Source organism: Stigmatopora argus, chromosome 6 (assembly GCF_051989625.1).
Source record: "Stigmatopora argus isolate UIUO_Sarg chromosome 6, RoL_Sarg_1.0, whole genome shotgun sequence".
In the NCBI taxonomy this organism is placed as follows: Eukaryota; Metazoa; Chordata; class Actinopteri; order Syngnathiformes; family Syngnathidae; genus Stigmatopora; species Stigmatopora argus.
The window spans coordinates 4485441-4496804 of NC_135392.1; the positions used below are offsets into that span (position 1 = coordinate 4485441).

The 11364-nt window shown below is 40.2% G+C and overlaps 1 protein-coding gene across 1 annotated transcript in view; it reads right to left on the minus strand.

The window, feature by feature from the left end:
* Nucleotides 1-9266, minus strand: part of LOC144075756 (dual specificity calcium/calmodulin-dependent 3',5'-cyclic nucleotide phosphodiesterase 1B-like) — a 13821-nt gene extending 4555 nt beyond the window's left edge. The window contains exons 1-8 of the mRNA XM_077603115.1: nt 9086-9266; nt 4079-4192; nt 3530-3712; nt 2490-2556; nt 2293-2409; nt 1430-1570; nt 697-797; nt 13-138 (exon numbers count right to left, since the gene is read on the minus strand). Coding sequence (XP_077459241.1) covers nt 13-138; nt 697-797; nt 1430-1570; nt 2293-2409; nt 2490-2556; nt 3530-3712; nt 4079-4192; nt 9086-9138 — 902 coding nt within the window. The 5' untranslated portion in view covers nt 9139-9266. The remainder of the gene's footprint in view (nt 1-12; nt 139-696; nt 798-1429; nt 1571-2292; nt 2410-2489; nt 2557-3529; nt 3713-4078; nt 4193-9085) is intronic.
* Nucleotides 9267-11364: the final 2098 nt, after the last annotated feature.

Sequence of the window (11364 nt, forward strand, 5' to 3'; positions counted from 1 at the left end):
AAAAACAATTACATCCACTCCTCTCGGGTCAAATGAATAAAGATATTCATTTGTTCGTCCTGTAGAAGGCGGAACGCCGCGCTCAAATGATGACTTTCTTGCACGGATCGATCGTTGTAGATCAGTGCGAACTCGGACCTGGAGAGGCAGAGTTAGCAAAGTTAGCAAACTTGAGAGCTTTTCCCAAATACGAGAATTTTTGTTGTTGAAGAGTACACGAAACATTTGGTTTGAGCCTTAGACTGTAAATTTCCAGCTAATTCTTGATCAGTTCTACTGTATTTAGTTGGTTAGCTAAATGTTCATTCATTATCAGAACTGCTCATGCTAACAAGGGGGTGCTGGAACCTATCCCAACTGACTAATCCAGCCAATCGCAGAACACAATGTGACGGACAACCAATCTTAGCTAGTAGAAATTTAAAGTGTTCAACCAGCTAACCTAGCATGCATGTTTTGGGGATGTGGGAGAAAACTGGAGTACCCAGAGAAAACCCACGCAAGCCTGGGGAGAACATTCACACAAATCCACATACCGACGACCCACCTGGGATCGGACACACGACCCCAAGAACGGTGAGGCCGACGTGCTAACCACTCGCAGTGTACGGTGCATTTAATACTCCCCGACTTGAATGCTGCTTTTGTTGGAATGCGGGTGAGTGGAAAGAAAATGTTCCAGGGAAAATGGCTTACTTTGTGTGGATGTGAAAGGTATTGGTGGTCCCCGTGTGTTCGTAATCGTGAATGGCCGCGGCGAACAGCGAGGCCATCACCTCCAACTCCGTTAGCCAGTGCTGTTTAGTACAATTGGGAATTGGTTAGATGACTAGAAATCTGGTCTTGAATGTTCTGTTCTTCAAAGTCTCTAATTTAACGTACTCTGATTTCGTCAAGGTCTTGGTTTTACCTCGTAAAAACCTTAACTTGGTCTTGAATTTTTGAATTGGTTCTTGCCAACTGAAAATTTCAGTCTGGACTTGCTTTTAGGTCATCCAAGTGTGGGTTTGGTCTTCAGTCTTAAAGGTTTTGGGGCTCTTTTTTCGTGGTTCTTGTCTTTGGATTTTATCTTGGCGCAAGGTCGGAATATTTGGCAGAACGTTCTGCACCCGAGATAAGGGTTTTGGCATAATGGGTCTTGGAAAATTTGATTATTTGGCTTTTCCAGACTTCGATATCTACGTTGACTCCCCAAAAACGTAATTTTGGTTTAACTGAAACATTTCAAAATATTTGTCTTGTCTACTCATAAAAGGCTTCTCAATATCCAAAGTCTCGACTTGGTCTTAACTGCTCTCTCGTCATCGGTCTTAGGGTCTTCAGTTTTGCTCCGGTCCTCAAAGTCTCATTCCGCATCTGGTCTTGGTCCTTAAACATCTTGGACTATTTATGTCGTAAGCTAAAGTTGCTTGTAACTGGTTAAGTTTACCACAAGACCGGATCGCAGCAGCAGGCAGTGCATGGTCTGGGTGACATCTGCGGCGTGAACGTGGTTGTGGTACGGGTTGTTGTGTTTGCAGTATCCTCTCTCCACCGCAGACATGAACAGCGTGAGACTCGAAATGGGAATCTAGAAAAACATCCATTGATGGAGACATTTTATTTTTAAATGGCCTCCTCTTTTATCAAACCTCACAACAGGGGTGTCAAACTCAGTTTTGCGGGCCACATTAATGCCAACTAGATCGCATGGGGGCCGACATTGGACATCTATCATTGTCAATGGCAGGCAATGAGTTCATTTTGCATCATTTTAGGGTCTTATGGGTCACTTCTGGTACATTTTGGATCATTTCCTATTGTTTTTAAGGGACTTTCCGAGATACTTCTTGTTTGTTTGTCAGTTCCTGCTGATTTTGGGGCATTTTCAGGTAACTTCCTGCTGGTTTTGGGTAATTCAAAGGTTGAAATCAAGTTGACGTTTAAGCGGCCCGGGAACCAACCTGAGTCTGACGCCCTTGGTCTAGTATGTTCCATGTGTGCGATATCAAAAATGGCAAAAACAAGGGTTCAATTACTGTCCTGTAAACAATTTCCAAACGTCAGCTTTTGTTATGCAGCAAGCAGAGCGCGTCTGTTCTGAATTGATGTTTGGACTTTTCAATGGAAATGGGGGTGCCGGAGCCTATCCCAGCCAATGGCAGAGCTCAATTTGACGGACAAGCGGTACCAGACTGTGATCTTGGAGTCCCATATTTGCCATCGTTACTTGGAAACTGGGACGTGGGTTGCTTTGATTTAAAAAACCTGACTTTATACATCGCGTGTGATGAAACCGGATGGGAAAAAGACCTTGAAACGGCTGTTGAGTTCATATCTGGTCACCAGTTGAAAGAAGAGAGTTTGCAGCGCGTGATCCGAGCTGGCCTCGTTCAGCGAAAACACGTCAAAGCTCCAGCGGTCCACGTCCTTTTGGGAGAGATTTCCAGAGGAGATGATCCAATCGCAACAAAAAACTGCTAAAGCCGACATAGCGTTCTGTGTCTTACCCTCAGACAATTGACCACGGCCAAGGGTTGGTCCGGCATGGCCGCCGTGTAGGTCCTCTTGAACATCCTGGAAGAAGGCAATGTTTATGTTGAGTTCACTTCAAGTTCACATGCTGAGATTGTGCAGCGTGCTCATCTCCGGAGGTGTTTATATTCCAAATCCTCCGAGGCTCCTTACGCTTTGCCGAGGATGTTTTCAAAGAGGAAGAGGGAGGGGCCAATGGTTTGCTGTCCATTGGGATCGCCGAGGTTGTTGGAGGGAAATATTGTATGGCCTTGAGATTGTGTCAGGGGTTTTACCGTATTTTATGATTGGGAAAAAAAGGATTCTTGCATATATGCCGTATTTGTCGCTAAAAAAAATGAGGACTGAATCGAGGGTATGGCTTATATGCGCATAAATTAGACTTGACATGCACGAAACGCCATAACGCAAGACGATACGGTCATTTATTTCAAAATAGAGAAAAGATCAACAGATAAAAGGCTAAACAAAATTTATTTTGACGTCTGTGAATGAAATTCAAGAAAAAAATAAACCATATCTTGCATAAAATGGGGAAAAAACTCACTTGTGCCTGCCATTGCTCGCTCAGGGTGCCGCCATTTTACCTAGGGATGACAAACTACGGACACACTTCCTGGTTGTACTGCTCACCTGACTTCCTTTTTGAATTTGTCTACCTGTAGTCAACACCCAGCAATCCATTTATACAGTGTCTGAAATACCACGTGCGATGATTTTTCTTAAGATTTTCCCTTCAAAGTAACACATTTGTACTCCATATTAAATCCATGAATATGGAGGTGAAAATTGTGAATCAGGGGGCGGCTTATACGAGGGAAATTGTGAAATTCAACAATTTTAAGGCAATTTTAAGGGTACGGCTTATACGCAGAGGCGGCTAATATGCGAGAAAATACGATACTAGGCTCTAGACTCCACCCCTTCCTATTGGAGTTGAGACGTGGAAATGTCTAAGGGCGAACCTGTGCGATTGTAAATAAATGAAAACGGCTCACAGCGGTTTGCGTCGTACCTCTCCACAAAGATCCCCGCCTGAACCGCGTGCACGATGCTCCGAAACTTTGGCTTCTCGTCCGAGCGCCGGCCCGACGGCCGTACCCTCTGCGTGAATGTTGACGCCAGCCAATCGGTGACCTCCGCGGGCACCCCGTCCGACTGAAGCTGGTGGAGGTCATCCTCGGATTCCAAGCACTGCCTGGACGTTGACAGTCGGTCTTTGAATGGGCACGCCATTCTGCGGGTGTTACCGTATATTCCGGACTATAAGGCGCACTTTTTTCATAGTTTGGCTTTGCATGTTTCTCATACGCAACTGCGTCTTGTTTTTTCTTCTTCTTAGAGCACCGACATCCTATGTTGTTTTTTTAAGGCTATAGTTATCTGAAAAACTAGCATTAGCATATTGTTCTCCATTTTCCCACAGTTTCTTTAATGGGTTTGTTCTTGTTTTCTAATCAAATAAAAAATGGCTCTCCTAAAACTTCAACTTGTATATTTTTTTCCTCTCCATTGTGTAGTATGTGTGACTTATAGTCCGAAAAATACGGTAGTCCCTGTTTACCTGGTTCCATCCAGATAAACCGCCTCTAGCAGTGATGCTGTCAAATCCAGACTTTTTTTAATGTCCTCGTAGTCTACGTCTCGGTCCTCCAGCTGCTTCAAAATGCTTCGTAGCCTGAAAGCAGCCATGACAGTTTCATTTTGGTTATTGTTGTTTTTGACAAACACAAATTTGACTGGTCAGGACATGTCGTCATGCTCTTTAATTTAGGTTTTCTTTCCCCTAACAAATTCCGCAATCCCCAGACACAAAAAATAGAGAGCAATCTTGGTAGAAATGTATAAATATTGACCTCAGACTCTCGATTTTAGTGGAAAAAGTCCTTTTCACGCTGAAACCAAGTCTTCAGCCTGTTTAACAGCCATTTAGTTGGTTTTCAGAATTATTTCCCTTTCCTAAAGCAGGTTTTGTTGTCGATCTTTATGAAACCGCGGAACCCTTTCAGCCTTTTTTGTTTTTAAGAGCTTTGCAAATAAACTTTACGCGACTTGACCTTGGTTTGATTACATTGGCAGGTCGACTGGATTTACGGATTAGCGCCACATGGGTGGCTTCTGGGAATTGGCGGTCTAATGTCGTTTGCATGTTATGATGTGAGATCTTTTAATGTAGGAGATTTGCCTTAGTTCAACAATGTTTGGGAAATGCAGGCCTAGCATAGATGTTAAAAAAAAATAAAAATAAAACATCCGGATCTTAAATATTGAGGCAGACGGGTTCGGAATTGTCAGGGAATTTTAAAGTTTGTAAGAAGCTGCGTTCAAACTAGGCCAAATGGGAAGAAAACCATTAGAATTGCATCATTTGACCCTTGTGCTTTTAAGCAAGCCACATTGGCAATTCAGCTCATGTTGGAGTTTCAAGGTGCAAGTTGATGTTCACGGGGGGGAATGAGGTCTTTGCATGAGGTCATTTGGAAGCATTTCACGCCAAATTGTCCTAAGGTGGGAAAAAAATGGGGAATGTGGCTGACAGTCTTTCCGTGAGAGGGAAACTTCCCATGCTTTTGGCCACAATTGGGTGGAAATGAACGTTTGGATTTGGTCCATATTGTTGCATGGTAATAACGCTATCTATACGCTTGGGATGTTTTGCACTATTAATGTTTTTACTGCATCTGTTGACTACAATAAAGCGACAATTTTTATGTGGGTGAATCAACTTACAGCGGCAAACAAAAAAAACTGAGATTTCTTGCAGCAAAAGTGTCCTTTGGGGAAAATGACGACATTTTTGCATGTTCACAGCACAGAAATTATGATTTTTAATGTCAAATTTGGACTTCTATTGCAGTTGATAGCCCTGGAACATGAATTTTGAAAGCCAGTCTTCCCAGTTTAAATGAATTGGACATCCATCACATTAATAGCACACAATCAGTTAAATATTATGTAGAAAAAAAATAACTTTATAGTGTTAGTCAAACCCGTACGTAACGAGTGTGTTTTTCCGATTTTAATTGTATTTATTGAACTTTTAATCAACTATTTAAATGGTTTACTTTATTTATAATAATTAAAAAATGAAAACAAAATTTCAATAAATAGCATTCAAATATGTAATTATCATAAATAAATAATTTCACAAGAATTGCTCACATTATTTTTTAATGATCAAAAGTATAGTCCTTTGCTCTATAAAAGGTCAAAGGTCAATTCAAACTTTTAATAACCACTGACGAGGTGAAATTAATTATAATTTTTTTACTTCTTAAGGGTTAATAGATTTGACGATCTCCGTCTTGACGCCCAAGTTCCGGCGATAGAAATTTTTATTTTTTTATAAATCCCCAAAGCTTCAACAGGTTTGCTCTGGTGTCCATGAGAAATTTCATCGTCTGTTTACACGAGCAGATTTATTCTCTCACGCAGATTTATTGGACGTGACGTGAGTTTCTTTCAAATAACGGACGACCCTCCCCCGTGGCTGTTGTTTACGCAACGCCAGATGAGGCCGTCGTCGTCGTAGGCGGGGAAACGGCAGGCGGCACTCGCCACTTTTTTCAAGCGTTTATCACGCCGCCACCATCTTCATAAAGCAGCCGGGCTAAAATAGCGCTCATAATCTTCCCCGTCGACGCCTTGCTTTGGCTTTTAGAAGCCGGGGGGCTTGTTTGGCGGCCCCTTTTCCCCGGAAATGACTTGTCAGAAGCGCTTTTTATTTATAGAGATTAATGACAAATGTGCTTTTTGCCTTGCTGTACGCAGCGGATTGGAAAGTCTAATCAAGTCTTGAATGGAGTTAGTTTAAAGTGTTGTAATATTATGAACATGGCCTATGACATTTACAAGTACAGTCGAAATTAATTGGTTCCAAGAATTTTTTCGTAACTTGAAAATTTCGTAAGTAGAGGTTTACTTTATATGTACATTCTCCAATTCGTTCCAATACTTTCTTTTGTAACTTGAAAATTTCATAAGTAGAGGTGTACTTTATATGTAAATTGTCTAATTCGTTCCAAGACTTTTTTGGTAACTTGAAAATTTCGTAAGTAGAGGTGTACTTTTTATGTAAATTGTCTAATTCGTTCCACGGTCCTCATTCAACTACCAACTAAACCCTTTAAAATTGGTCAAAGTGTCCCTATTTTGTATGAAAGGTGTGGGGAAACACAGAGAAAATTATAAGATGATTTATTAATGTCTTAAAACAAATAAATCTAATATATGAAAATGTGCCGTGCGCCCCTGAAATATCTCCCTCCGCGGCCGTTATAGATGTGATACCCGCCAGATGTCGGCATTAGCCCGGGCCGAAAGCCGTCCACTTTGTAGTACATTTTAGACTTTTACTTTGTGCCCTGTGTGTGTGTCTGTGTGAAAATATGTCACGTTGCATTTGTAGTTTTTAATCACTTAATAAGGGTGATTCAAAATAATGGATAAGGTAATGCATTTACTTTTTGGGGGATTTCGTAACTTGGATCTTTTTTCGTATCTTGAGTGACTCATTTGCATATTAAAAATGTTGTAACCTGAAACTTTCGTACCTAGAGGCATTCGTAAGTAGAGGTATGACTGTATATTTTAATAGTTGTTTTTCTTTTTCTATTATGTTGTTCTGTTTAGTTTAGTATCAAACTCGGTTTGGTTAGCTGCATCCCAAAACTAGCTATTTGATGTCTATTTCTCAATTTGTTGCCCTAAAATCAAAATGATCAGTCATTTTTAGCTTCCTCTTCCCCAATCCATGATGAATCCCAATATATTTGATTTCTATTTATCAATTGGTTGCCCTAAAAATCATAACGTTCCGACATGTTTAACTTCGTCTTCCCAATACGTATATTTCACTGACTACAGCAACTACGCTATCAGGCCTAGAAATTGAATACGGTGCAAATATTTTGACCCTCCTATGACACCTGTGATTAATTTAGGACTTTGCTGTCGTTAAGTTATTTCAACAGGCTGAAAATGTCTATTTTTATCAAGCTGCTTCAACTTAGTTTAGCTTTGCATTTTCTTTCATCTCTCACAATAAAGGCCCAATCCATTTGAAATGACTCTTATTTTTACATTTCAAATGACTCGCTTGTATGTTGCTATCAATGGGAGCCAATCAGTTGGCTAGCAGGAGATTATGGCTGCCACGCCTCCTGGTTCAAATGGATTGACTGCCCATTGTTGTCAATGGCAGCTGTTACGTTAAGAGTACTTCTGCTCTGTAATTATTTGATTTTTTCCCCCTAGTGTCCAATCTGCAGCCTCGTTTTCATTGGCCCACTCAATTTTGAATAGCCCACTCAGGAACCTTCAGTTCATCCTACATTCTGTTGGGCTTCGGCACTAGATGGATTTGCTCAGGAAACTGTCAAATTTTAGGTTAAAAAACTGCTGATGTTATCCATATTTACAAAATGCATGCTCAAAATTGTCAAGACAAATAATTACCAGTTGACTAAGTACACAGGATTGAACAAATAAAATATAAGAGGCATTTTTAGTTATAGAAAATGGAGAAATTAGTCTTAGCGCAAGAAACACAATTCCGGCCATTTTGAAAGGTTAGAGTAATATCGAAAGATTTTGCCAGCAATATGTATGTCTATATAATGTGTGTAGTAATCCTTCGAATATCAACAATTGAAAAATCGCGAAGCAGGATCGCCCCTATTGTGTGTACGTGTATATGTATATATGTATATATGTATGTGTGTACGCGTGTACGCTTGTTTCTCAGGATGTAAATATGGATGGCAATTTGAAAGGATAGCAGTTCAAGAATAAAAATAGATAAATAAATAAATAAACAAACAAAAAATAAATAAATATATATATATATACACATACACACGTGTGTAAATATGGATGGCAATTTGAAAGGATAGCAGTTCAAGAATAAAAATAGATAAATAAATAAACAAACAAAAAATAAATATATCTATGTATATACACATACACACATATGTGTGTGTGTAAATATGGATGGCAATTTGAAAGGATAGCAGTTCAACAATTAAAATAAATAAATAAACAAAAAAATAAATATGTATATACACATACACACGTGTATGTGTAGATATATATATATATATATTTTTTTTGTTTATTATTTTTTTTTTAAAACTTTTTTATTCTTGAACTGCTTTCCTTTCAAATTGCCATCCATATTTACATCCTGAGAAACATATGAATTATTTTCAGTCGTCAAAACACCTCCAATGTGCACATGACCACTGCGGATGGGCGCCATCTTTACCCATACTAACAAACAAAATCGTGTCAACCAATAGATGCCAAGACCTGAACGCGCTAACCAAAACAAAAAAAGCGCATGAGCCGCCTTTCCTCTCCCGCTAATCCACCGTGCCAGGAAGTCAAGTGTTCCTGAAACAACTGGCAAGTGTCGAGCCGGCTAAGTATAGGCAACCCCATGATTACCAACCACGCCATTAGTCACTTTCGTCGAATTACTGTGCACTTTTTAAAGAACCATCAATCCCTCGGACCTGACCCTCCAAGTCCTTCTAGCTTTCCAAAGACCCCAAATGTCCTCCCACCTTACCTGGAGATGGGCATCTGCAGACGTTTCTTACGGATTCGAACCACTTCAGCCATTCTGTGTCGGAGTTTTAGCCCCCCGATGGACCCCAAAGTTTTTTCGCCTCCCCCCGCAGGTCGAAACAAAAAATACAGGAAGGCTTTTTCTGGAGAGCCCCAAAAAGTTCCTCAAAGTTCCAATGCCAAAAAACTTGTGTCCCAAGACAGACTTGTGTTTCAACAACTCTCCCACCCACTTCAGGGGGGTATGGGGGGGTTACTCCACTCCCCTCTGATTGGTTGGAAGAAGCCAGACCCTGTGTGTGTGTGTGCGAGCATCTTTTCGCTCGACGTGAACGAGTGTGAGTGAGCTGACCTCACTGATGAGGTGTTGACTGCGAGCCTTTCAAGCTGCGTGTACTTAAACGCCGAATGAGATTTTTCCAACCACGGCGCGAATCGGGGGGGAGACACACACAGACTGTCTTTCAGCAGACTCGGTCCAACCGGTCCTCGTAAAACAAATCGTGTCCTCCGAAGGCGCCCACAACAGAGCGGCCATTTTGAATACAGATTGGCTGAAGTGGTTCGAATCCGTAAGAAACAACTGCAGATGACCATCGCCAGGCGGCCATTTTGGGGCTTGTGGTCGGACTATTGTTTGGTTTGTTTTTTCTTTTTGTGCAAATGTCAATAGAATTTTTGATTAGCATTAATGAACTCTGCTGGCAATTGTGGGGCGTCATGTTAAAAATTTAATTATGGGACAGGTTTCATAGGCTGGATTTATGAATTATGAACACTAGAGACCTGAGAGTACTACGTAAATATCTTTTAGGGATTGTGCAAATGTATTTCACACATTTCAATAGCAATTGTATTGGAGTAGATTTTTTTAAATTACTCTAAACTAGTGATTTTTTTAAATTAATAGGAGACTTATTGTAATAGAATCAAATTTAATCCCACTTTAGACCCACGACCAAAGATTTTCTCCCTTTTAAGTCTTTTCAAATTCAACAAATCAATAAAAAGTGACCTAGAAATGGGCCAAAACTAACAAGATATGAGCCAAAATCAACAGGAAGTCCCTCAAATGTCCCCAAATAAACCAGAAGTACCCACAAATGCAAGAACAGGAACCCAACTTCAATGGAAAGTAACTGAATATGCACCAAAAAAAGTGAGCCAGAACATACATTCAATTTTGGGAGTGATTCGTCAGTGCCCAAAATTGAACAGAAAATGACCTAGAAATTCTCCCAGAATCCGTCCAAAGTGACCCGGAAATGGCGCAAGATCACCAGGAAGTGACCCGAGGTTAATAGGAAGTGAACCAAAAACAATAAAGCTTCTCGTAATTCTCCAAAAATTAATATTACTGACGCTGTTTGTAAATGACCCAAAAATAGTCAATTGCCTTGTAGAGGCAAATTTACCGTATCGCACAATCAAACACAAAATAGCATTAATAGCCGAATAATTTCAATTTAAAGTGAAATACAACTGAACTGCCATTAACAAATGTACTTTTTCTCGAGTTTAAAGAAGAAATCCACTTAAGAATTCCTTACAATTAATAGATAAAACCAAAACTGGCCTTTTTCAAAGTTAAAATCACTGATTGTTGGATTTTTAATTATTTATTTACACAAGTAAATAAAGCTATAGTAATGGTCAAAATTTTAAAAACAAAAATGTCCCAAATGGGAGAAGATCAGTCAGTTCAGGTTGTTAAACGCGCCCGCCCTTAACATTTTCCGCCTTATATCGAATCTTTTTATGGAATTGGAGCAGCGATGTGACGGTGACGGGGCGGAAAGCCCCCGCTTGGTTGCCGGTACTGGTTTTGGCTCCCGGGTCAGACTCCCTCTCCTGCTCCCATGCTCTTTTGACATGGCATGACATATTGCCAAAATGAAGGAAAGTCACTTTGACACGGGGAAAGCTGGTTTTGTTTTGATAAAAAGCAACCGCTGATGTCAAAGTGGGGAAAAACCTGCTCACATTTGTCTTGCTACCAAAAGGGCATTTTTATTTACAGCTCGCTTTAAAATTGATCATGAAATACTCATACCTGTCAACTTATGTTTTTTAGACATTTATTTTGATCGTTTCAAATTGTGTATGCCGTATAACAACTTTTGTACGGGATTTTTTTCACTCTATAAACATAGCGTCCACTTTGGAGTACATTTTAGACTTCGCGCCATATGTGAGTAAATATGTGCCACGTTGCATTTGTACGTTTTTTATCGCTTAATAAGGGGATTTGCAATCATTAATAAAGGGAGCAAGTGGCCG